The 27,012-nt window shown below is 36.0% G+C and overlaps 3 protein-coding genes across 7 annotated transcripts in view; all 3 read left to right on the top strand.

Annotated features, from left to right (window-relative positions):
- The window catches only part of bicc1a (BicC family RNA binding protein 1a), a 30,084-nt gene extending 25,140 nt beyond the window's left edge, over window positions 1-4,944 (top strand). Inside the window, exons 14-21 of one of the 4 annotated variants that reach the window (XM_043263688.1) lie at window positions 792-945; window positions 1,078-1,183; window positions 1,277-1,316; window positions 1,402-1,556; window positions 1,662-1,800; window positions 1,904-2,064; window positions 2,384-2,483; window positions 2,878-4,944. In XM_043263688.1, the coding sequence (XP_043119623.1) occupies window positions 792-945; window positions 1,078-1,183; window positions 1,277-1,316; window positions 1,402-1,556; window positions 1,662-1,800; window positions 1,904-2,064; window positions 2,384-2,483; window positions 2,878-3,008 (986 nt within the window). In that variant the 3' untranslated portion in view covers window positions 3,009-4,944. Of the gene's footprint in view, window positions 1-791; window positions 946-1,077; window positions 1,184-1,276; window positions 1,317-1,401; window positions 1,557-1,625; window positions 1,801-1,903; window positions 2,065-2,383; window positions 2,484-2,877 lie in introns of all 4 variants that reach the window. The other 3 variants (XM_043263687.1, XM_043263686.1, XM_043263689.1) reach the window with 3 other exon arrangements.
- A 1,584-nt stretch (window positions 4,945-6,528) lies between these two features.
- phyhipla (phytanoyl-CoA 2-hydroxylase interacting protein-like a) lies at window positions 6,529-16,550 on the top strand. Of its 2 annotated transcripts, none has more exons than XM_043262283.1 (5): window positions 6,529-7,175; window positions 12,815-13,005; window positions 13,919-14,093; window positions 14,374-14,491; window positions 15,112-16,550. In XM_043262283.1, exons 1-5 carry the CDS (start codon window positions 7,070-7,072, stop codon window positions 15,647-15,649), a joined length of 1,128 nt encoding a protein of 375 aa, XP_043118218.1. In that variant the 5' UTR covers window positions 6,529-7,069; the 3' UTR covers window positions 15,650-16,550. The 2 variants fall into 2 exon arrangements, with proteins under 2 accessions (XP_043118218.1, XP_043118219.1); XM_043262284.1 differs by lacking the exon at window positions 6,529-7,175 and adding an exon at window positions 11,562-11,586.
- Window positions 16,551-19,395: 2,845 nt separating this feature from the next.
- tmem26a (transmembrane protein 26a) lies at window positions 19,396-26,980 on the top strand. Its single transcript, XM_043263694.1, has 6 exons — window positions 19,396-19,821; window positions 20,262-20,361; window positions 20,961-21,038; window positions 21,721-21,929; window positions 23,258-23,337; window positions 24,405-26,980. Exons 1-6 carry the CDS (start codon window positions 19,631-19,633, stop codon window positions 24,707-24,709), a joined length of 963 nt encoding a protein of 320 aa, XP_043119629.1. The 5' UTR covers window positions 19,396-19,630; the 3' UTR covers window positions 24,710-26,980.
- The last annotated feature ends 32 nt before the right edge of the window (window positions 26,981-27,012 follow it).

The following is a 27,012-nucleotide window of genomic DNA, read 5'->3' as shown; positions in this document are numbered from 1 at the left end:
GAGGTGGCAGAGGCTGAAAACACAAGTGTCATGCATGCTTCAGTATGTCTGTAGCAAACGAAACCGTGCATCTGTGCCATTCATTCACACAGAGACACGCAGTCAGAACATGCAGGATTAATATTTAAATAGTACTTCATATTCTTAATATTCACCAACACTAGTCTATATTGCATTTTGACTTTGTGTACTGACATATTTTTGATTTATTCATTTAAAATTTAATAAAATCTCGGACATTCCTCATTATACAGTAAAATTCTGATTTATAAATGGATTCCGTCCTTGTTTTCTGTATCACATAAATCCTAGGGCCTTACAATAACAGCTTCCACTTTTCTGGGAAGGCCTTCCACAAGATTTAAGAGTGTTTCTGTGGAAAATGTGGCTTATTCATCCAGTACATAATCCAATAGGTTAGGCACAGGACATTCTGGTTCACAATCCCTGTTCCAGGTGTTTGAAGGGGTTGAGGTCAGGGCTCTGTGTGGCCCATTCAAGCTATTCCTTCATCCAATAGTTTAGGGCACAGTTATGCACAGTCATGGCCTTCCCAAATTGTTCCCAGTAAATTGGAAGCTTAACATTGTCAAAATCGTTTTTTCCCTCACTAACATTGAGGGGCCTAGCCCAACCCCTGAGAAACATCCCCACACCATTATCCCTCCTCTATCAAACTGCATAGTTGGCACAGTAAAGTCAGCGTGCAATGACATTTTCTGCAACCCTAATTCACTGTGACTCAGTATTGATGCATTTTACTGTCTTTCCACTATTTATCTTTGTAACAGGCTCGGATACATTTGTTGAAGTGGGCATGCCCAGAAGCCCATCTCACTCAGCCAATGGGAATGAGCTGAAGCAGATGCTGGCCTCTTGCGCCGTGTCATCAGGAAAACGACAAACAGCGGAACTTCTGCAGAGAACCAAGAACTCACTTCTTCAGTATGCGTTTAATCATAAAATGTCCTTACATCATGACAATTTATTTTAATGTAAGGTTACACTGCAGCTGTAAAGTGCTTTTTAAATTTTCTTTGTGTGTTTTTGTGTGTGTGCGTGTGTGTGTGCGCACAGTGTTGATCGTGTGTTAGGAGATTCTGATTGTGAGAATCCAGTAGCTGACAAAAGAGCACCAGGAAGTGAAAGAGCTGCAGAAAGACGACTTGCACCACATATGCAGGTATATATACATATATACACACACTGCACTCGCATACAAGTGTACACAAACTAAAACATATTCCCACTGTGATTGTGTATCAATGTTTTTGAGGCTTTTGACTATGAGAAAAAGAAGCTACTGGCCACTAAAGGTGAGCCAAGTCTTTATCTCTTAATTTAACATATATGATATTACTAGTTAGGCTGTGTTTAAACAGTTGTGTTGTTTTTGCACAGCTATGCTGAAGAAGCCCGTTGTGACAGAGATTCGGACCCCCACAAATACCTGGAGTGGTTTGGGTTTCTCTAAATCCATGCCAGCTGAGAGCATGAAAGAGCTGCGCAGGGCACACCATGGGCCATATAAACCTAGCATAAGCACTACTTATGAGGTACAAACCGATGCAGCTCATATCTAATTTAGTTTATATGAAAGCTGCTTTTTGTGTATGTGGTTTCAGGATTCTCATTTCTCTGTCTCACACTCTGGGAATCAGGAGGATTTGGGTAACGACACCGAATCTGATAATTGGGGGGATTTGAATGGGAACGTTAACATCAATGGAAACGGACTGCCAGGAAATACAGAATTTTCCCCTGCTGTCAGAAGCCCGAAGAGACTCAAGAACAAATATTGTACGAGTAAAGATTTTGTACTCCTTTCTTCTAAATGTAAAGTAACAAATTTACTGCCTTCTCACTAGTTCAGAGTTTCACTTTATCTGTGTGTTTGGGTCAGTAGGTGAGCAGTATCTCAGCAGCAGTAATTATATGGACAGTATCTCTATGTCTAGCAGCAATGGCTGCTCTCTCAGTTCATCTCTCAAAGGAACAGATCTCCCTGAGCTGTTCAGCAAACTCGGTCTTGGCAAATACACAGATATCTTTCAGCAGCAGGAGGTAATTCATTCATTTTATTATTCAAAGAATTAATTTAGATTTGGATGCATCTGCAATCAAATGTTCATGTTTTATAGTAAAATGTTTTGGTAAAATATATTAAGGCAGATATTGATTTTTACTTATTGCCATATTGTTGCATAAAAATGTGATTTAAATATTATTATTCATTTAAAATTATTTTATTTTTTGTATTTTTTTAATTGCATATTATTAATCTGTAAGAAAGGAATTCGTTTGAATAGGAAATATGTGGATTAGTGGATGATTTTGTAAATGTTCATTTATATTTTTGTATGTCTGTGTTATGGTCTAATAGATTGATCTGCAAACATTTGTCACACTGACGGATTCAGACCTAAAGGAACTGGGAATCACAACATTTGGTGCTCGCCGGAAAATGTTACTGGCGATCTCAGGTCAGTATGCTTTGTGTTTATATCTAAACTACAGATCATCAGAAAAAAAAAAGATAAACCAAAATAGGATGTGAACTCACTGCTTTGTAAAATAAGCAATTTTTTCCAAGATGACCATATAAAATTGGAATTCTGTTATCTATATACTACTATTAACTATATCTTTACTCTGAACTTAGTGAGCAGCCTACTTAGACATCACTTAAATATGCTGTCGTCACTTACTTGTGTATGACTGTTAAAACAGTATTTACCTATGAAGATTGTTCCAATATAAAATTAAAGTTCCAGTTTAGTTAAAATTTTTCCTAAAAATACGTCTGCCTGTAGGAAGAGAGACTTTCTTAGGAAGAAAGCTCACATGTTTACTGATGATATTTAAATGTCTCCTCAGAGCTGAATAAGAGCAGGAGAAAGCTCTTTGACACGCCCAACATTCGCTCCTCCTTCCTGGAAGGCGGGGCCAGCGGTCGTCTCTCGAGCCAATTCCACTCAGACATGGCGAGCGTCAGTGGTTGCTGGTGATCTCTCACCTGTGGGAATGTGGACCACAAACCACTTCATACTGGACTAGACTGATTGATACAGAAAGGCATGAAGCGATGCAGGTTCTCTCAGATCTATAGAATGTGGGGAGAGGTTTATTAGTTTTGCTTTTTGTGAATAAAATATGTGGAAAGGGAATTTATTCATTATTGTCAAGGGAATGTGCCATTCATTTTGTCTTGCATTTACTCTGGGTGAACAGGCAAAGCACAGAGTTAAAAACTAACCGTACTGTTAGCAAGAGCGCTTCAGTATTGGTGTTTAGCACTTTAATCTTTAAACTCTGCTGTTTTCGCCCGGTAGGTTGTATGCAGTGTCTGTCTTTTGTAACGTCGGACTGTCCGGTAACAAAGCCAAACACGTGCATTTATTTAGCAGGTATTTCCAGATCATACACAAAGGTCAACCAGCTGATGCTGATGTTGTTTACCAGACTGTTATATTCTTGTTCAGTTTAATTACTCATCGGTCATTGTGGTATTGTCATATTTTAAATCTATTTTATTTTGTAGTTTCATTATGTTCTCATATTTTATGTTAATCTTTTAAGGCATTATCAGTTTACTTTTTTTATTGTTTTTGTTTTTTACTTTTTTTTTTTTTATCGTTTAATCTGTGGTCTGATTTGTCAGAACGTGTCATCTCAAACAGATGTCGGCCATTTTCTGTGTAAAAGAAGTCTTTTCTGAAGGAATAAGTTTAGAAATATTATTCGTAAAAGTCCAGTGATTTGTTTAGCAAAAAACTGTTTAATTACATTTACATTTTGCGTGTAACACAGACATCCTATTTAAGCTGCATTTGGTACTTTTCTAGTCTAAATGGGGTGTTTGTTGAAAGTTTGATGTTGGCATGTACAGTATAATGGTATATGTTTCCTTCATAAGTGCAAACGTTATGTATCTGCCAGGTGTTTTTCAGGTATGTATGTGCATTTGTACTTTTACTTTACTCGTAGCTCAAAGCCATAAATTAAACTCAAGGGCTACTGTTGATAAGTGTAGGAATTTTGGACCAGCAATTTCTTTTTTGTTGTTTTGGACCTGGCCGTGTATATCAATAGAAGCGTTCACAGTGTTAGCTGGTCTTTAATTTGTTTACACTTACATCAGATTTGTAGTATATTCATGGTACAGCATACTAAGAAGAATGTATAATGCATTGAAAGAGTTTTTCTGAAACAACCATTTGGTAAATACATAAGAAACCTTGCATCTTCTATTTGGTTTATTAGGGTTTAGTTTTTTTTATGGAACGAAAATAATGACAGTATTGCACAGAATGCTTGTGGTACTCTTGTATTATTGCTCAGTGATATTATTAACTACGTGATTGTAGGTCTAAAGTGAAAATCTCATAAGATTTACATGCAAAATAAAACGTTTTCAGAGATGCATAGTACGGAGATAAAATTCCTCACCTCTGTGGAACCAGAGTTTGGTTACTGAGCTGTGTTTGTGATCAAGGTTCATATTGTTTTGTTGTTAAATCATGTTCATTGTGTTATATTCACCCTTCATCTGAAATAACTTCACTGTTTGAAATGTCATTTTTTTTTTTGTCTTTCCTGAGGGAACAACTGTGTTGTTTGGTCATTCTAATTTTGCTTCCTCCTGGAGTGGAGCATTGTGGGAGAAATGTTTTGTTTTGGATGTGACATGTTTGTATCACATTTAAATCTTTGACAAAGGGAACAATGTTCGTTTTTGCCTTGTAGGAATGTTCTGTAAAACCAAATCATTGTCTCTTAAAATGGACAGAAGCCATTTGCTGCCTGTGATTTTGAGTGATGCCAGAGTTTTCCTCTCTGAAATAACAAAAAAGAGATTTAAAGTAAAAGTTAAAGAACAAAAAAATATTTGAATTGTTTGCCACTGGTTTGTGGTTTTGTTCTAGAAAATAAAAATGTTTGCAAGCCAAATCATGTTTGTTTTATATAACGTATTATAAAGTAATTCAACAATAACGAGATTAATCTACAATTTATTTAGGTACACGCACAAAAAAAAATCACAAAAGAGTGAGTTCAAATGGTTTGAAAATGTGCTCGTTATCTGATGAATCCAGATAAAATGAGACTAACTGGGCAAATTAAGATCGTAAGAGCACATTTAGGATTGAGGATAATCTACAGTGGCACTGTGAAACCAAAAAAATCACTATCCACTTTACACATCTCAAAGGACACACAGGCCCTTCTCTTTTGAAAGTAATAGCAAAGACATGGGTAATTATGTGTGATTTTATGGTGTGTTTTGCATATCAATGTACATCTGCGCCTAAATGCGGAAACCACAGTGTGTATGTGTGTGTGAGAGAAAAAGAGAGAGACCAGGGAGGGTGAAGCTGTCAGCATGATGAGAGAGACGGCAATGAAAAAATAAAAGTGAGTAATTAACAAGCAACAAAGCTTTGAACTGCCAAGCTGTACTATTTTTGAACTAGCTAATTTAGTGCCATGAGACATAAACAACCCTTAGCTATTGAAACTGAAGACAGAAGATGTGGTGCATGAAGGAAAAATGATGCATATTCTATATTGTGTTGGAGTAGTTTGAGTTTGAATCATTTGCATGCAGACTTTTAATGTTAAAAGTGAAGGATTCTGGTAGAAAGTGTGACTCTGCATTTTGGCTGTCATATTAAATGACTGCAATATCTGTTATGTGTACCTTCTATTTGGATTTGTACACGGTAGGGGGCGCCATTTGCTTTATTTCCAGCTAGATTATTGTACATCAATAAGAAATGCAAATTTCCTAGAAGCCTTGAGGGGAAAAAATTAATTAATCGTAACCTTTGATTTTTATCTAAATCTGATTTAATGCAAAAGACCAAACCTAACGTTAATTTCTAGCCCACAGGACTGCCACTGGGAAACGAGCATATCTTTTAATTAACATTTAATAATTATATGCCCCACCCCAAACACTTTCCCACAAGCGGGCTAAGTAATCCATCAGTTTGTACAGTTTTAACAAAATTGTGAATCCGCCTAATGATAATCAAAAATAGTTCTGGGTTTTTGCACGAATCTAATCAGTGAATAACTTGATCACGTGCTTAACTGCAGTGGGTCATATTTTTCTATTATGACTATGTAAGAATGACTGATTAAAACATACACAAGCATTTTAAGAAGCTTTCAGTCGCGATTCAAGAATTAGGCCTACGGATATGAGTGAATATCGATTTACTCATAACACGCTTGTACTGACGTAAATTATTAATGATAATACACACTTTAGAAACCAATATTTGAATCAGATATACGCTCATAGAAGTGGTATCAGTCGTGAGTGATACTCTGTGTTTTTATGGAATGGAATCATTTACTCTTATCTGAAATGAAAGTATTCTGAATGAACGAACCAGTGAAGGAATCTGAACGAATCTTTTGGTGCACGAATTCAAAAGATTCGAATCACTGGGATGAATCAATATCCCCACCCTGTTCATGCAGCGGCTGATTCGGTACCAAATAAGGACATGAGCTCGACCGCTTGAAGTGACGTCAGTGAGATGGATGGTGGAATAAGTAGTCTTTCGCTCAGAGGCGGGATTAGAGGTACAGGGGGTACACATAGAGACTGCTGAAATTGAGTGTTAACGGTAGCGTAGAGACCGTAATCTCGTTACATAACCCATCACTGAACGCGCCGTTCGTCCGTTCATTCGCGTTAATCCGTTTCTCCTCAGAGCGAAAACACTTGTGGCGTTCGTCAGAGCGAGGGAACTCAGACACATTTCTGTCTTCTCAACATGAGGACAACTACATCAATTTTTGTGAGCCACTAGAATAAAATAACATCCCTTACATGCTTCTGTCCTTGTACCTATGTCCAGCAGTGTGGTGATGACGACCCGTTGACGCGGTTTCCACCACAACGCCAAGGGAAAGAGAGATAGAGGGAGAGAGAGAGAGAAAGAGAGAGAGAGAAAGAGAGGAATCAAGGCGACTCAGCACAAGACCCACCTTGTTTGGTTTCAAAGCCGAAGCTGAAGAAGATTTCCAAAGATATCCAAGCGCCTCTGCAGACATGGAGGCGGCGAGTTTGGCACACGGGGTCGCGAGCCCTTTAAGCCCGCGCGAGGGCATGATCAAGAACGTGAGCCTGGAGTCGCTCCAGCTGTGCGAGAGAGACGGTAAGAAGCAGAGTGACTGTAAACTTGACAGGTTTATCCGAGCCTGTTACCAATTTTTTTTAAAGGACCATGTTTATTTAAAATGTATTTAGCGCTTAAAGACAAAAGCACAACGGGATTATTCATTGCTGTAGAAAGAAAATCGCCTGTCACATTCATGAAAAGCGGAATATAAGACATGGCAGGCTGCCTTTGTGTGTGCTGGCTGTGGTATCTGATGTGAAATCTCTGCTGTCTGTGCGAGGTTTTGGTTTCAGCACCATGGACACTACCCTCTTGCAGTCAGCTACCTTTTCTTTTGCAGTCTCGTTTTAGTTGCCATGCGGTCAGTCAAGCTGAAACCAATATAGAAACCAGTATATAAAATAATATGTATGTCAAAATAAAATAATCACAGTAATTTCAATTGCATTAATGCATTCAAGGATGCTGATGTGACAGGTGGTGAGGCTGTTCGACAGTGACAGAGCTTCTATATATCAGACTATAACACTCATATTTTGCAATGTTATATTTCATGTTAAGATTTGTGTATTGACAATATACTATACTATATACACTGTTGAAATGTATCAACATATTTAAGTATATTTATGCTCAAGTTAATGCTTCATACAATACACACAAATTACTGTTTATTAATTAATTAATTAATGTTTGCTTTTTGTTTTTTCCTATATTTTGTGTATTGGATTGTACAATATATCTCACAATATGAAAGGAGCATCAGACATTTTTAACAGCTTCATGTTCGTGGCAGAAGGTGAAGTCAGGTGCTTACACACACACACACACGTACAAACACACAGTGAGCAGGACACACATTGGGAGGAACCTGCTGTGGCTTTTGAAGGCATACAGGCATCATATAGAGACTTACTTGAGGATTCAGTGTTTGCCTTTCACCTGTTTCCATCTCATTTGTTTGAATGGAACTGCAGGCCTATAAATGCACATCCATTTTAAGTGGCTGAGTCACCTTTGTCTTTTTAATAAGCCTTGCAACCATCATCATGAGCGTATACTTAAAAATGTCAAAACCTGTCATTCTCTTTAATAATGACCGATGCAACAAACCGCATATACACAATTTGGCAAGCTTCAGAAGAATGCAGCGTTCCTCTAAGGCTAGCACAATGACTCACCAGGTTTTTGAGAGGGAGGCAGAGTTTTTTTTATCTTCCCTACATGAATGTATTTGAATCAGCATTAATTAGCCTGAATAGATTACTGTGCTGGCAGCACAGTGCCTCTTATCTCTTTGAGTTACCACATTTACACATCAGCGCTCGTTTCATTTTGCTTAATTGCAACAAACTGAGGGAGTGCATAATGCACTGTTTTTGAGGTACTAATTGAACTCTCTAATTAGTTAGCACGAGTGTGCTTCTCAGACACGAAGGAAAACATTCTGTCTAAACACGGACCAGACTTCTCCTCTGTTCACCTGTCCTAACCAGACACAGCTTTATCTGCTTTTAAACACCCTTATTTAAGATCTTTGCAATATGATGTTTTGGATTATTCTTTATCTAAGAACTGATTAAAGTGCCGATTGAAACTGCTAGTATTGGCTAATGCTAAACAATCAGCTGAGTGCTGGTGTAAATACCTAAATCAGATTAGCTAGAAACCTGAATCTGTTCCATACAGGATTTTGAGCAACCTTGGCAATCGCTTGGGACTGCAGCCTGTAACACCCGACCAAATATATTTAGAGAAATGTTGCACAAATAACATAAATGGTGTAAAATGTTGGACTGAGCCTTTCTAGTAAGGACCTGGATTTGTAGTGAAGCAGTAGATTTGATCCCAGTAAGAGGCAACCAGTGAACTGTAAACTTTCTGTGCCCTTGAGCAAGGGGAATGAGTATATACAGGTCCAGATTAGAGATTAGTGAAATATAAGAGAATTAACTAACATTACACTATCTGAACAATTGTTTAAAAAGAAAGGAAACATCACATCCCCAGCTAAGGAATGACGCCTGTTTTTAATTGATATTGAATTACAGAAAGCATATGCTTAATTAACAGGTAGACTGCTTGTAAAATCATCCCTAATTAAATTCAAATATTTCATTCTGTATGATTAAGTGCTGTAATGATTATGTGTTGCTTGAGGCTTGACTTAAGTTCGTTTTCCCTCCCCTAGAGGAGCTCATAAACTAGAAAACTGCGGCCTGCTGTACCATTTTATTATGTGCACGGCACTCGTTGTGAGCTCTGCAGCTCATCTCGGCAAAACTTAATTGCAAAGTAAACGTGTTGTCTTTATTGCAGGCATAGAGAACCAGCTTATGCTCAGAGCAAATTGTCTCATACACATTTGGAGCTCCGATGCCAAGAGAATTACGTAGAAATATCATTTGATTTGATTTTTTTACTCTTCTTAGGTAAATAAAATTGCATAAAGAATAGCAGGCTTTTGTGGTCATTTTTGTAAATGGTTTACTTTAGATTAACATTAAAGTCCTTTTAGGTTTATATTACAGTTATGTAGTGTAGAAAGATATTTATTATAATAATAATTAATAACCAAGCTTGTTTGTGTTAGTTTGGTGGCAGCTTCTGTCACTTTTGCATCATAAAAACTATAAAGCCTGCCATATAAAATAAGTCAGAAAATATATAAATATTCAGAAAACAATCTTAATTTCTATTGATTATTATTAATAATATAAATAAAAAAGAAAGACATTGTTATAGTCAAGAGTTATCAATGCTCAATATATAGATATATGCATATATCTTAGATTTTTACTATAACTATGCTATTGCTTTCATAATTTTTCATATATAAAGTTTCAGACTATACAAGACACTTGTTTTTGGGATTATAAGAAAAGTCAATAAAAAATATTAATAAATAAATGACACCATAATTTGTAATTAGGAATAAATTAGCCTGGGACTGAAAACTGTTAAATGTACTGCCATACATAGCTTGTTCTGAAAATCACAAGCGTGTATATTAATTTGCAATTCTGTGTGCATTTTGGAGTGGATCCAGAGCTCATCAAACAAACTCTAAACCCTGCTAAACTAGCATTCTGCCACAATTTAGAGACTTTTACAGTGTCAACCTGCAATCTCACTCTGTATTGGAGTTCATACAGGAGAAAAGCATTGTTTTGTAGTCACATGCTGCGGTGCTGATTGCCCACATAAAGACCTCACTGTGGTTTTGGATTTGTGAGTGCGTGGTTTTTCTTTGATTTGATTTGCAGTCTGTAGACTCTGTACAGTCTGGACATTTCAGTTTTTTCTTTGTTATGTAATACTGCAGTTTTGTGGGAAAGCTTCTCACACCAGCTGCTCCCCTGATGGATATTCTTGGTTGTTTAGGTGTTTGTGAAGGAGATATTTAGAATGGAGTTTGGTGAAAGATTTATTTGAAATGTCTGATGTTTCTGTTGATTCTTCTGCGTATGCGTGGCTTTAAATGGACTCTGTTCCCACGGGAGGCTTTTAGCCATTATTAGAGTCGATAAAGAACTCGGCGCTCCACTCTTTTTCTATTTTGTCTCTTAGTCTCTCATGATTCAGCAGGTAGTTCTCTGTCTGTGCTCTCCAACATCTTTTAAATCTCACATTACCTATATATATATATATATATATATATATATATATATATATATATATATATATATATATATATATATATATATATATAAAACTTTGTAGTTGGTTCAGTCTTAAAGCTGCATTTATATGAGGAACTGTTTCTCAAACCTTTCAACAGTGATGCATGATAAAAAAAAGGTTTTATCTGTCAGCTTTTCTGAGAAAAAAAAATCTATTTGAATTATATGTAACAGCTAGAGACTATGAAAATAATTTCTCATCCGACAGCTCTGACTTTTGTTGATCTTAAAACTTAAGTGCTGATCATTGTGCATGTAAAGCTTCTGCCCATCTTCCACTTTAAATTATGCTACATTGATTAATGGCCTTGATTTGTTTCCATGGAAACTGCAGTCTTTGTTAAAGCATGTCGGAAGACCTGTGGGTGTGTTTTTTTGAAGCTGGCACTTTTGTAGAGAGATGAATACTGCTGGTTTAGCGTTTGTTTTTAGGTACAAATAAAGTAATCTCATTTATACAGACTTGCTTTACTAGTTTTTTTGACCAAAGCTTTGATACGATTACATCAAAATTTGCTGGAAATACAAATGTTCATGCATGTTGAAACGTACGCAGCATCAAACGAGTTTCTTAAAGCGTGAAGAAAAACAGATTCTCTAGTGAGAATATGTCAGAAAAAAGCAGAAGTTGATAAACAGACATCTGTTGTTTGTGTACGAGAGGCTGTTAGCAGAGGCGGGGTTCGGAGGGCTTCTTCATCCAGAGCCAGTGTTGTGGGAGGGCTAGTGTAGTACAGGAGCATATCTAACTCTATCTGAATGTTGTGAGTACTACTATTTTTCAATAAGCTGTTTACTTGTACATTTGTCTTCTTTCTTTTTATCGCTTTATATTTCATAACTTTATTTCTTGTAATTGTTACTTTATTTTTTATAATTATGACTTTTGATCTAAAAAATATTGCTTTTTATAGCACAGTGTGACAAATTAGGACTTTATGTCTTTCTTACGTTAAATGTTTTATTTGTTATAATCCAAACTATTTCCCATAGTTGTGACACAATATGATTTCTCACAATTTTGACTTTCTTATTTTTTTGTTAATTCTCACTATTACATTTGGTATATTTTTTTATTCAAAAACAAGCTTTAAGAATAAAGAATAGGGGTTCTGTATCAAAAATACAAAAAAAATAGCAATCTTGTAAAACATTATTAGAATGTAATATTTGTTTTCTATTTTGATATGGAATTTTTTTCAGATATAATTTATTTCTGTGATGGCAAAGCTGGCTTTTCTCTGTTACTCCAATCTTCGTTTTCACATAATCTTTCAGAAATAATTTTATTAACGCTCAGTATACATTTCTTATTATTATGAAAGTTTAAAACATTCGCTTACTATTTTATGGAGACTGCTACATTTTTACAGGATCCTGTGAATAATAAAGTTAAAAAGAATAGCATTTAACAGAAATTTTAAACTGAGTACATTATTTTAGTAAAGCAGTAATTGAGATTATTGTAATTTATTTATCAATATGTCCACACTTTTGAACGTTAGTATAACCAGTGTTCAGAAATTCATTTAGTGGTAATTCATTCATATTCAGATATTTATCCTCTAATAAACATGGATCTTTTGTGCCGATTTTTCAGTAATATTCTTAAGCCTATATTAGAGTAATTTCTTTCCAGAGGAATATGCCAGCAGTAGTAAAGAATTTAGTTTAGGGTAGAAAGGGCTCAGTGTTTGGTGAACAGTGAGCTGAGGGTGCTTATTGTACAGTAAAGCTTTATCATGACCCTATTCATGGTTTAAAGAGGCAGTTCAATGTTCACTGTGTCTCTTGTGTGTGTGTGCCATTCAGGAATCCCACATTCCTGGTGTGCATTTTGGACACTAAGATAACACAGTGCCCACACTGTAGCCAACAAAGCACATTTTCTAACTCTGCGCGATTGTGTATGTGGGTCAGCGTAGCAGTGTTGATAGAGAAAACATAAACAAAGCAAAAGACTTTAGACAATGTGCTTTCTTTTTCTCTCAGGCAAGGCTGAGGATCCTGGAGTGGTAGGAATGGAGTTACCCATTGCTCGCAACATCAGGATCAGCAACATTACCTGCGACTCCTTTAAGATCTGCTGGGATATGGACCCTCACACCACAGAGAAGATCACACATTACTTCATTGACCTTAACAAGAAGGAGAACAAGAACTCCAATAAATTTAAACACAAGGTACTCAGTGATTCAGTTCACAAATTATGTTAATTATTCTGCCTAGTCTTGAGTACCTCCTGGGGTTTCAAAGTTTCTAATAGTTTGTAATAATATAGACCTATTTTTAGCGTTTTAAAGGGTTAGTTCATCCCAAAATGAAAATGATATCATTAATTGCTCACCTTCTTTTGCTCACCCATCTTTTGAACACAAATTAAGATATTGATGAAGTTGGAGAGCAATCCTACACTCCATACACAGCAACACAACTGAAATTATTCTGGTCCAGAAACTTAGTAAATACGTGGTAAAACAGTATGTGACATCAGTAGCTCAACTTCAGTTTTGTGATGCTATGATAATACTTTTTTTGTCCAAAGAAAACAAAAATAACATCATTTCCTCAACCATTCTTCTCCCCTGAGTTACGTCTTCTGCCATTTTGGATAGTATCACAGCCCAGTGCTTACTCATGTTTTTAATGTATTTTTAACGTAATCATCTTTGTTTACATTCGGAGGGAAAGCACACTCATAAATGTATTCTGCAGTTGTTTACACCCAGGAGAAAGCATGTGTATGCATTGTGAAACTCTCTAAAATGGCAGAAGACCAAATAAGTAAATTATTATTTTCGTTTTCTTTGCGTAAAAAAATATTCTCGTAGCGTCACAAAACTGAAGTTGAGCTACTGATGTCACATCCTGTTTAAATGATGAATTTACTGCATTTCTGGTCAGATGGTTTTGATTTCATCAAAATTATCTTAATTTGCGTTCCAAAGGTGAACAAAGGTCTTACGGGTTTGAAACACCATAAGGGAGTAATTTCTAAATTACTAAATTTTGTTCTGTTCATCATCGTAAAAAACATTAAATTCATTAAATGTCATTCATTAGTAAATTCATTCCTTAATGACTCTCTGTCTTTAGGATGTGCCTACGAAGCTTGTTGCTAAGGCAGTCCCGTTGCCCATGACAGTGCGAGGCCATTGGTTCCTGAGTCCACGGACAGAATACACAGTTGCTGTGCAAATAGCATCCAAACAGACCGATGGAGACTACGCCGTATCAGAATGGAGTGACATTGTTGAATTTTGTACAGCGGGTAAATCATCCAAACACACACACATACAGATAAAAAATAAAGACAAGACTGTACAGCACATTTGATACACAAAGGTAATTAAAAGTGCTTTATATTGGCATTATACGAGAGGATACAATGTAAAATCACATAGAAATATACACAAGAATTGTTAAAATAACTAAATATCAAAAGGAAGGAAGACTTGGGTCTTTTAAATGTTGTGCTGCTGATCAGCTTTTTTGTGGTTAAGACTGAAGAAAATCGATTACAAATAAAAACATTTCCTTCAATTTTCTAGATTATTCCTCAGTGCATTTGACGCAGCTGTTGCAGAAGGCTGAAGTCATTGCTGGCAGGATGCTCAAGTTCTCCGTCTTTTACCGGAATCAGCATGAGGAATACTTCCAACACTGCAGGTGACTCCGAAAAATAACCTCAGTAAAATGAAAGAGGATGGGAAAGTAATGCTGGTTGAGGAAGATAGCGACAATCATTCTTTACTGCTGAGATTCAGATGGGCATTAGAAAGCAAACAGCTCCCTCTTGTGGAATAATTTCCTCTTTAATTAGCTGGGTTTACTCTCTTGTCTTCACGAACTGCATTTATATTTTCTCTTTAATGTAAGAATAAAATGTACCAAATGCACTCCTGGCTTTAGAAAGTTTTTATTCAATCATGGATTTTGTGATATCATGAAGAAATTCATACTTTTACCAGCAGAGAGTCTTTAAAATTCATAATTTACAGGTGACAGTGAAGATGTTTATAATGTTACAAAAGATATGTATATCAAAAAATTGCAGCACAATTACTTTTAATATTAATAGTAAAAAGGGTTTCTTAAGCAAATCAATAAATCATATAGAAAATTGTAGTAATATTTCACACTGTTTTTTTTAATACAGAAAATATTTTTTTCTTAATGAGCATAAGAAACTTTTCAAAAACTAAAAATCGAATTGACTACAGTAGTGTAATAACACAATGACTGTAAATGAGGAAATTTAGAAATGTCTTTTTTTTTTCTTCTCACAGAGATATTCTCGGTGGTCGAATGATGCCCTCGGTGAAGGATAACAGCGGTAGTCACGGTTCACCTCTCAGTGGTAAAGTGGAAGGGATCTTCTTCAGCTGCAACACTGAATTTAACACCGGTCAGCCGGCACAGGATTCTCCATACGGCCGTTTCCGCTTCCAGATACCCGCCGAGGTTCTGTTCACTCCTGATACGCGCCTCTACTTTGGCGACTTCTACTGCATGTACACCGCCTATCATTATGTTATCCTCGTCCTGGCTCCTCGGGGCTCGCACGGAGACCTTTACTGCAGAGATCGCCTTCCGGAGCTGGATGTGACGAACAACCGCTTTCTGACACGTGTCTGCGGGGAGGATGGGCGGGTGGTGTTTCAGCATGCGCAGGATGTGATTCTGGAGCTGATTTATACCGAGCCGGTGCCGTTGGCACAGGGGACTGTCTCTCAGATCAGTGGCCACCAGTTGATGAGCTTGTCAACTGTGAATGCAAAGAAAGACCCCAGCTGCAAGACCTGCAACATCAGTGTTGGCCGCTAACTTGGGCGAAACATTCACACACAGACCCAGTTGCGCATATAACAAGAAGACCTCCTGAACAACCTTTGAATGCTAAGTTACAAAACAAGACACAGAAAAACGCTCCAAGACAAATGGCCCCAGAATCCTTCAGATATGACCGTATGGCATTCAAGCCCCTTTGGGGGTCTTACAGACTCCCAGCTAATGCTAGAAAATTACACCTTTGCTTAATGAACTGAGAAGTGTTTTAAAAAGAGCAACAGAAAAAAATAGAAGAGTAAGACACAAAAAAAAAGATTCAAGGCAAAAAAAAATAAGATTTGAATTTTGAAAAAAAAAAAGAGAACAAAGAGTAAAGCTAAATTTCCAAAACCTTCAATCCCACTGTGAATTTTTCATGTGGTTTTGGTGCTTTTTCTGATCGATATTCAGACCCCAGTTATGTTCATCTCCAAACCATTTGTGACTTCTTTTTTTTTAACACAGTGACTCCCAGACAGAGATGTCTTGCTCAGTTTCTGCTGAGGTCGTCAAGCTTCCTGTTTCTTTCTTATGTTGGACTTGTGCTGCATGAAGTCTGATCCTTTAAGCATCTACATGCCACCTCAGCCTTTAAACCTTCTATATGGGGATTTTCTTCATTTACACAGATCATGTGGTCTTGGTGCCCACTGAGCCTATATTAACCCTTGCCATGCACTTCTGAGGACTTCTACTGCATGTGTACTGCATATCATTACTATCCAGATGGATTTGACAAAACAAATGCTTTAAGAGTTTCATGCCAACTGATCCTTTAAGCACCTACATGCCACCTCAGCCTTTAAACCTTCTCCTTTATCCTCAGTCTTTTCATTTTCTACTCTGATCGCAGTTCTCCTTTAACCTTTCTTACTCATTAAATATAATTTTGATGTTCTCGTTTCATTGTTCTTGTTTTGTTTTTAGAGACTGTGTGATGCAGTATTGATGGTGTATGATGATTCCTGATTGGACATCAAGCAGTAAGTAGAATCGATTTGTATAAAATATATCCTAAACATATCCATTGCAGGACACAGCTATGTCCAGGTTCTTGAGGAGTTTGCACTGTTTCCATCAGAGACCTGGTGGTTTCGCTCTTGCACCCTCTGGTGGTGAAAAAGTTCACAGACGCATGCCTAGAATTTTGTGCTGTACTGTATCTGAACTTCTTACTTACTCCTTAAGATCCAAAAATAGATCAATCATAGCAGACATGGATGCACAATATTTATTTGTCATTTTTTCGAGAACTTTTAGCTGCCAGTATTCTAAAATGTAAAGTCGACATGTAGCTTTTGCTCAAAAAAACAAAAACAAATGATTTTATTTTTTGTTCACTATGATAAATTATACACTGTATGCACTCATACTGTTCAAACATTTGGCGGCTTACCAATTCTTTATTTATTAGTTTGACAATATTGCATTATTGTAATGCAGTAATATTATGAAAAATTATTGCAATTTAAAATAGATTTTTTTATATATTTAATTTTGAATCTGACTATATTTTAAAATATTTTTTTTTTGCGATGGAAAAGCTGAATTTTCAATGTTCGTTTTTCCAGTTTTCAGTGTCACATGATTGTTCAGAAATCATTCCATATGCTGATTTGGTGCTCAAGAAGCATTTATTATTAATATCAGTGTTGAAAACGGTGTCGGAAAAGGTAATGCATTTTTTTAAGGATTTTCTGATTTTTTTCCAGCATTTATTTGAAATAGAAATCTATTTAAAATAATCTATTTCATTGTTGTCATTTCAAAGTATTAATTTCCTAAAAAAAAAATCGAACTAATCCAAACTTTTGAACAGTAGTGGGGGAAAAAAAATAAAGCCCAGTCAGTGTGTTTTGTGTTTTCTGGGGGTTTTGATTATATATGAGAGTGTGTATGTGTGATTGTGTTTCTCTGCATGTTTTGTCTGTGTAAGTGCGTGTACTGTTTAGATTTGAGTGGTGTGTGTCAGCTGGAAATATGACTGTTTGACTAATAAAGCAGCAATGTTTGCTCAGTTTAAAAATTTGAACTACTCTTGTCTTTTGCCAGAGGAAGTCTGTCGTATCTCTGTGCACTTCATTAGTGAAGAAAGGATGAAAATTGAACAAAAACGCTGTTTATTGACTCTCTACACATTCATGACTTTTCTTGCCTTACTCTAATACTCTGTAGAAAATGTTAGTTCAAATTTGCACAGGACAGTAACCCAAATCAAGTTTTCACTGTGTGAATGTGCCTCAGACTGACAGACATGTTAAGTAAATATTGTTTTTCTTGTTGCCATGTTTATGAATACCAAATGTGACTGTTCATTAAAGATCATTTAGAATGAGACTACTGTGTGTGTTTAGTGAGACGGTCTTTGGGAAGTCTTTCAATAAAAACAAATGTTTTTTCTCATGCACATTCTTTTAGCTTTTATAGGCTTTACGTATTTGAACTTATATTCAATTCATCAATTAAAATTGTTTAAAAACATCTTTATGTTTGATTATTTTGGAATAGAAACATTTCTGGTATGTCTCAATTTTGGGGGGGTTACCAAAAAGAGTAAAAAAGTGTGCCGAAGAGGGCATGTGGTTAAGTTCACAATACATTATTCTGTATATTGTATACAGTATATTAATAATATATGCATTATTCCTAAGGATTAGACTGATAATTGCTCTTTTTAGCTTAATTAACAAAATGTTTACCGTACTGATCAAAATTATTAGAACTATTATTTTCACCACCTAAAAATGGTTATAAGTCAGTTATTCCTTTCTTTTACTGTAGTGCTGTAAATAACAAACAAACAAAATGTGGCAATGTCTCCAAGATGCTTCAAGAATCCTACCTGCAAACTTACCTGAAAAAACATGCACGGATTGCATCTATGGCAAAAATGTGCTTTAAACGCAAAGGTTGTTCACACCAAACATTTTTCATATAAAATTTTCAGCTTTATCTCAACAATTTTAATACTTTTAGTTGACGTTAACAATAATGATGCTGCTTCTCAGGAGTTGTTTGGAGCAGTTTAGCAAATACTGTGCTTATGCGTTCACTTTGTCGTGAAATCATCTTTTTGAATTTATACACAATTAGTGCCTTCTCATCCTATCAGAACACATTTCCTGAGTTAAAACAACATCTGAGTCACCGTTTCTACATCCTCTGTCCAGTAAGTCTCCAGGAAACGTGAGATATTCACCACATGGTGGGAACTACAGTGTATGTGAAGAAGAGAGATGTGAGCTGATGTGTCAGACATTAACCGCACACCGCTACAAAAAAACATTCTTCGTAAGGGAAGAGCCACTAGCGGGTCACTTTTGGTATATATAATTTGGTATATATAAAGCGTGTGTGTGTCTGTGTGTGTGTATATATGTATATATATATATATATATATATATATATATATATATATATATATATATATATATATATATATATATACACACACACACACACACACACACACACACACATACAGTGTCTCACTAAAAAGGTTATTTTCAGTGATTATAATCAATTTGACTTGACTTAAGGATGCATTAAAACGTGTTTTTTTCCCCCTCAATGCTTTTGTAGGATACGTGATGACCAACACAGACAAACAGACACTGTCTTTGTGACATATTCATTTGCATAACAATAATAGTGTAGACTTACTAAATTATTAGCGAACACCGCCCTCTACCGGCCACCGAAAGTTTCCCACGTTTCCTTTGTAACTGAGAGAGAAAAAAAAAGTTTTTGCTAAACTTTAAAGAAAGAGTGTCCAGACATACAATAAACGGCACGGTCTTGCATACAGGTTCTTTCAGACCTCCTCCCTGTGCGTCTTCAGGACAAACGCTTGACCTCTGTAACTGATTTCACACACTGACGCTGGTGGGAGGATTCAACACAAAGCGTGGACTCCGCGGGACCCTACGAGAGCACTTTACACCGCTCAGACTCAGGAAGGACACCGTCGCTCCTACCATGATTTTGGTTAAATTCGTGTGCGCTATCATAACCAGGTCGTTATTTATTCTGGTCTCTCTCATCGGCGTCTGGAGAGTGAAAACGGTGAAAAATGACAACATGTACTGGCTGCTGACCGTCCTTTACCTTCCTCTGGTCGTGGAGATGATAATCACCTTAAAACGAAGGAAAGGGAAAGACTACAAATGGTGAGTGACACACTTTCCATTTACGTTTCAACAGATTCAAATACACGATTTACAGTATTGACATGTTCACTGATGTCGCTGTTGATCATTTTCTGCTGGATGGCTCTTGTCTGTGTTCATGTGGCTTTTATTGGGGTTCTTTGGTGGTATGTTATGCAGCTGCATTTTTTAATTCAATTTTCCTAAAAAGTTTTTGACATTCCTCTCTCCCTCCTTCCCTCCCCCTCACCAACATCCTGCTAGAGCTATTGTTAATGCTGACACAGTAACAGACAGGGTGTGTGTGAAGAGTATTGGTCTACTATGATCTGAGTGGTCTCCAGCAGTGACACTAACCTTGGCCCTGAAAGGAATATGGAAATAAAATAATAATATTTATGGTTAAGTTACTTAGTGTGTCTTATATAAAAGTGATTTAATCGTCTTTTGTCCTCTTTTAGGTTTTCTCCAGCCATCCTCTTTTTCCTCATCAGCATTATTCCATCGATATGGCTTCTCGAGTTACATCATCAGGAGAACAGTGACCCATTTTCTAAACCTGTAAGACCTTGGTTTGATTTTTCTGATTTTCTTTTTGCAGAAATATAACAGCAAAATGTGTCATTTAAGCTCACCACAGCTGCTTTTATTTGCACACAAAAAATGAAAATAGAAACCACAACAACAAACAAACAAACAAAAAACAGCAATATTAAAGTAAAGTGAAGACTGGAGTAATGGATGCTGAATATTTAACTTTTCTATGACAAAAATAAATTAATTTAAAAATCTTTTTAAATATAGAAAAAACATTGTGTTCAATTGTAATAATGTGTAAAAAAAAATGCTGTTCTTATTATTAAATAAATAATCAATAAATGCAGCCTTGGTAAGCATAAAAATCATTTTTTTTGCAGTTGCATTGTATATCATTAGGTATATTATTTCTATCTTTGTTTTCTTATTTTAGTATTTTTTTCTGTGTACTGGGAGCTTCACCAACACAAATTCATTGTGTGTGCTAGCAGTATTGGCAAAATATTTGATTCATTTTAGCCTGCCAGTATAGCCCTATTATGCTCTTTTAAAAGCTTATATTCCTCCTCAGTGTCTTTTTCCACTCATTAAATTCTTCTCTGTGCTTTTTTTGTATCTGGCAGTGTAGGAAACTGGACTCTTGGGACAATCTCAAGAGCATATTGCCTACAAATGGCACATTGGGTGAGGAAACACTAAAGGTAATTTTGAAAATGATTATTTATTGGTTTATTTTTGAGTTTTAATTTGTGGTTCAGTGCGTGGCTGTACAAAAGTGACTAATGCTCTGACTGCGATGCATCTGTTATATGCATATTCACAAATCGCACATGCTTCCAATTTGTGATGTCATTCATTTCCTGTGCTCCACAACACAGACAGCTTTCCTCATAAAGTAGTAAGCACTATACTTAATGGAGCCTTTTTGTCTAGCCTTCCCTCTCCTCTTCAGAAATAAAAATAAGAAATCATGATATATAACTAATATTTTGCTAGTACACCCCATCACCCTCTGCTCTGTTTTTGCTGGGGGTTCTTTGAAACGTTTCTATTGTTATGCTACGTGGAGGATGTCCAAGATGCATCTGACACTCATAGGAATTCAAAGGTTCCAGCGAGAAGTCTTTTATTTCATTCTGCATCTATGATGATCTATTATTTTTGGACCTTATTTCTGCCCGCATTCTGTGGGTCTAGAACTTTCAGTTCACGACAATGGGCAGCCAAAAGTGCTGAATCCTTGTGGTGAATCATATGACTCATGCCCTTGTGAACCTCAGTTCATGTTTCTTGGGAATGAAGAGACTCTTCCTCTTTTTTTGTCAGTGGTGTGATTTGTTCTATTTATAAACGTCTGTGTGTATAAACTATTTTGTCTTTCAGCACTTGGAGAACATGCTCACTTCCGTGTGTGCGAATGACTGGATCCTTGGTCTTCATCAGGTTCTGCTCATTCTTCTCATCCTTGGAAAGTGGCTCCTCCCGTTAGGAGGCGGAGTGACGCGTGACGAGCTGTCTCAGCTTTTGCTCATCTTTGTTGGCACGGCGGCAGACATTCTGGAATTCACCAGTGAAACACTTTCTGATGTCAAGTGGGTACCTCCTGTTCTCAGCCTTTAAACAAATCCTTGACTCAATGCCCGTTCATAAGCTATTGTTGATGTACAATGCTGTGTTTTTTTCGATTTGATTAATGATTATTGTTCGGCCTTCAGGTGCCTTTTGGTCTTGGAAAGATAAGCAATTTGCAGTTGTTTAATTTGAAACGTAACTGCTGAACGTTCAGATAATTTTACTCTATACATAATAATAATAATACATATTATAAAACAATGACATTGCTCTTTCAAATTGTATTTTGTGTAATTAAATGGCAATCCTGTTACATTTAAAACGTGAGGTTAATGTTAACTGGCATTTACTAGGAAAAATAATCACACAACACTGTTCTATATTTTTGTATGATCAATTTCTGAGGGACAAAGAGAAAATTGGCTTTTTGTCAGAAAATCCAAACACAGACAAAGCATATAAAGTATTTAAAAAGGAGATCTTTTATTTATGCATTTTTAATCACCTACAAGTACAAACGGGTATATTTGTAGCAATAGCCAATAATAAAATGTAAGGGCTGAAATGATCCAGTTTTATTTTCTGACAGAAATCATTCGAATATTAAAGGATTGTTGGTAAAAAGAACATTATTTTGTGTATTTGGTGTAATGCAGTGTTTGTAAGTGGCTTAAGTTTCAAAAAACGCATTATTTTTCACATACTATACATTATTGTTTCTCCTCTAAGCCCCGCCTTCTGAAACGGTTCGAGCTGTACAAAGCTCATCGTTCTAAAAAAGCGAGATGTGCTCTGGTTGGCCAGCTATCCAGAGCTTTTTATGAAAACAGGCCCCACTTTTAGAAAGATTATTAGTTTTGAGACTTTATCTTCTTTATGCACCAAGAGCCTGTAACACTCTAAAGAGAAAGAACATTTTGAAATTATATTACCCCTTTAAGTAAAGGTTCCATGAAGATATTTTGTAATTTTACTACTGCAAATATAGCAACATTTAATTTTTATTGGTAATATGCTTTGCTAAGGACTTCATTTGGACACATTTAAAGGCAATTTTATCAATATTTAGATTTTTTGCACCCTCAGATTCCTGATTTTCAAATAGTTGTATCTCAGCCAAATAGTGAATGACTCCTATTCTGTTGCTGTGTTCAGGATCTCTGGTTTTTCCTGTCAGTGATATCAGTAGTAACACAATTGGCCCTTTCCTGAGAATGGGCCGTTAGAGTGGATTGTTTGTGAAAGCTGGTGTAATTGGTGTCTGAGAATCTGCACTCCATTATGTCAAAAAGACACATGTATAATATAATGCATTATATTACTAAGTTTTTTTTACTGTGTGTTATAGGGAGAAAAACAATCAGCTGGTGTATGTAATTTTGGCAGTGTGGACGTGGAGTATGTTGCAGTTTCCTTTTCACCTGGCAGGTTTGTGTTCAACTACTTGTGTTTCTTTTCCATCCCATCATCAGTCGTCACGGATGTTTCTTTGAAAAGCAGCGAAATGACCTATAAAACAGTTCAGGCTCCCTCAAGCGACTGGAGGTGGAACCTGCTGTTCTGTGAAGTTTCAGTTTGATGCTCAGAGATCGTAAATGTTTCATCCTGCTCCATCGAAAGTATTTTTCTTACCCTTGGAGCTCACATAAACTAGCGGTTTGGGATGCAGCTCAATGTAATGTAACAGCGCTCCAGTCATTTGTAGATCAACAGCATGTGTTTTTGTTGCGTTATGCTCTATGCACGCTGTCCTTTGAGGAATTGAGAGCTTTGGCAGCTGCATGAATTTAAACATTACCAAACCCCATAGGAAGAGGAGAGGGGTGGATTTTTTGGATCTTTTCAACCATTTGCCGAAAGTTCACCTTCTGCAGATCTCCCCTGCTCACTGGTCTTTAAACTATGAAAACCTATTTCTGGCCTGAAATAAAAAATATAAAATGTAATTACGATTTTTGAAATCTTACCATTCATGATGTTTTCTCACAATTCAGACTTTAGATTGGTCAGTTATATAGTTAGAGTTTTAAACTCATAATTGCAAGTTCATATAGAAACTCTGTAATTCTGATTAACTTGAAATTGCAAGGTCAAAATTGTGATATAAAAGGAGTGATTACTTTAAAAAAAAAATTGTGTGGAGGAAACATAAAGAACATAATTTTGAAATGTAAACTCATAAACCCCACACATTTAGAGTGATTGTTTTTTTATAGTTTATGGAACAAAGTGCTCTGTAGTCCAAAAAAACAGTCATAATAGTTCTCTGCCAAAACTGAAGAGATCACCACTATTTAAACTCTATTAAAACCCTTCAACTTCAACTTTATTGAAAACAAGCACTTTTACAAAGTAACTTTTTAATGAAACCGTTAAAACACAATCCAAAACATAGCATTTCCTACAAAGAAAGCTGTACAGTCTAAACTTGACAAATTGATTTAGTTTGGCTCTGAGTTCTAATATTTCTGTGTCTATAATGTTTCATGTTACAGTTGTGACGTCCCGGCAACAGAGTTCTGATGAGCCGAAGGGTGGAAACGGCTGTTGTAATTTGGTCTTGTTAAGACACAGTACAGATATTTGGAACATCGTGGAGAGTTTGTTTATCCAGGACGGCCCTTTTCTCGTGGTACGTCTCATTGTGATGATATACTTTGATGTGTTCCACCAAATGTTGGTCTTCTTCGCTATTAAGAACTTTCTAGTGGTCGTCCTCAACCTCTACAGGCTCATTGTTATCTGTCAAGATGTTAAACCACCATCGCCATCACCGACATCTACCTCTCTTCCAATATGAAGGAAACAAAGAAAATAAGAGTACAACTAAATTTTAGCTTCTTGAGTACTAATACATCCCATTAACTGCGCCAGATTGTTCTGGAGACCCCCAGAGGGATGGAAGAGAGTGCTAGGCAGTGTTATTTAGGTGTCATTGAGATACTATTAGAATATTTATTAATCTTTTAAGTGAGAAAAAAAACAGAAACTATGATTTTAGTTAAACGTTTAGTAATTCTATCTATCTATCTATCTATCTATCTATCTATCTATCTATCTATCTATCTATCTATCTATCTATCTATCTATCTATCTATCTATCTATAGTTGGTTAAAAAATAAATAAATTGATAAAAAAATTATTTTAATAATGGATGATCTATGTTTGGGGGTCAGTTTCATATAAAAAAAATTGCACTGCTTAAAAACACATTAATGGGTGAAAAATGTTTTAAAAATGTGTTTTGAATGCGTTATGTAAAGCCAAACTAGGACCAGTAGTAGTGGCAGTTATATTATGGCATTCGTTATTTGGTTTCTAATTTTAAAATATTACTTGAGTTTTTTTAAAATGCTTGTACGTCAGACAGTGTTGTGAAGCAGTGAAGTAAAATAACTTTTTTGTATTATGAAATGCGTAGGCAGACACATATCTATTGAATACATGTGTTAAAAAAGGGGTCTGCTCGTGACTGATTACTCTCGCAGTGCGCATTCAGATATGACTCTATATCAGACTCTTTTTGTCACTCTGACATGGAAACCAGCTGATAATTAGCTGATAGAATCTGTAGTTGAGCTACACAAGTTCCCAGGTCAGCTTTTTCCGGTATGCGCCTCATATTAAAACTCTTTTTCCACTTGTGAACCTACTGAAATAATTATAAATTAAATATTTCCTATATGATGATCCATTTTGGTTATCTGTCCTTTGGGGTTTCATTCCCATTTTTCATATAGCATATACAAATCCCTAAATCAGGAAAACACGCATTACTTCATTTTTCATTTTATGAGAGACAATTTTCTATTTTTACCGAGTAGAGGAAACAGGAAATGCCAGACAAAGATAAAACAGGATACCAAAGAAAGTTGGACAGTTTGGCTACGTGACTATATGTTCATGGAGACCTTTGATTTATAGTAGATCAACACCGTTTTTTTGGGCCAATATTAACCAATGGATGAAGTTTAACTTAACAACCTCCCGAGTAAATATCACAAATGCATTGATTAATGTTATTAAATAGACATTTTGGCAGAACAAAGAACTGTATAGATTTGGAACTACTCGAGGGTGAGTAAATGATGACAGAATTTTTGGTGAATTATTCCTTTAACAAGACTAGCTGTTTCAGTAATGTATATGGGCAAAAAAATTGTAGTGCATAAAGGTTTTCTTTGTGCTGCAAACCAAAACGGCAGTTTACAGTACTGCGTGGCCTGCTGTGTGCTCTGTGAATATTCATGAGACTTTTCTCTATAGCACCCATTGTGAAGTCATTACATTTTAGAGCTCTTTCAAAACTCAAGACTAGTTCAATTTGCCTAAATATACAAATAATACAGAAATAAATCATTTTCATAAAGTAGAACTGGTATTAAGGTATGACAATAGGTTATGCTACACTCAGTACAGTACTAAAGAATAATCTGGTCAGTTAAGATAGTGAATCATTCTTCTTATTCTCATTTTTTGTGTATTATGTTATTCAAAAAGGGCATAGGTTACGTACACACAGTCATTTAGAGCTTGCTGTGCAGTCGCATTTGGAGAGATATCTTTGGAGAGAGTATAAAGCGAGCTTACACACACTCAATCACTCGTTCACTGTTTATACAAAGAAACTATCTATTTCAGAAAAAACATCATTGATATTACAAGAAACATGATGTGATTTGCAAAGAAATAGTATTTAACTGTTCACATGGAAGTAGACATGGAAATCACGAAGCAATAGTACCAAATGCCTTGGATGACATTTTCTTTATATTTTTCTGGCAGACACTATGGGAAACTTACTGGAAAACACGAAAAAACAAGAGAATAGTATGCTTTCATGCTGAACAAAGAATGAATGGGTTGAGTGTCTGTTGTCCAAGGCTTTTTCCACTACAGAATGCTAGTTCATTACTAATGATCAAACAGTGTTGGGCATCAAACACCGAGAACATTATATTAAATCAAGATGTTCATAAAGACCACATTTGTAGATTTAATCCCTTGAAGATGCGTTATGGATTATGGACTAGAATTTTGACAAGAAATTACAGTTTAGGAGTTGAAATACTTTTTTTGTTTTATAAACAGATTTTTACAAA

This window comes from Puntigrus tetrazona, chromosome 17 (genome assembly GCF_018831695.1).
Source record: "Puntigrus tetrazona isolate hp1 chromosome 17, ASM1883169v1, whole genome shotgun sequence".
NCBI lineage: Eukaryota > Metazoa > Chordata > Actinopteri > Cypriniformes > Cyprinidae > Puntigrus > Puntigrus tetrazona.
This window is presented reverse-complemented; position numbering and strand designations above follow the sequence as displayed.

What these genes read in the sequence shown, in the direction of transcription:
- phyhipla (XM_043262283.1), top strand. Translation starts at nt 7,070, where the DNA reads ATGGAGGCGGCGAGTTTGGCACACGGGGTCGCGAGCCCTTTAAGCCCG. An exon ending in CCAGCTGTGCGAGAGAGACG is followed by an intron (nt 7,176 to 12,814) that starts GTAAGAAGCAGA and finishes TTTTTCTCTCAG; the next exon opens with GCAAGGCTGAGGATCCTGGA. An exon ending in TGTTGAATTTTGTACAGCGG is followed by an intron (nt 14,094 to 14,373) that starts GTAAATCATCCA and finishes TCAATTTTCTAG; the next exon opens with ATTATTCCTCAGTGCATTTG.
- tmem26a (XM_043263694.1), top strand. Translation starts at nt 19,631, where the DNA reads ATGATTTTGGTTAAATTCGTGTGCGCTATCATAACCAGGTCGTTATTT. An exon ending in AAAGGGAAAGACTACAAATG is followed by an intron (nt 19,822 to 20,261) that starts GTGAGTGACACA and finishes GTCCTCTTTTAG; the next exon opens with GTTTTCTCCAGCCATCCTCT. An exon ending in TGGGTGAGGAAACACTAAAG is followed by an intron (nt 21,039 to 21,720) that starts GTAATTTTGAAA and finishes TTTGTCTTTCAG; the next exon opens with CACTTGGAGAACATGCTCAC.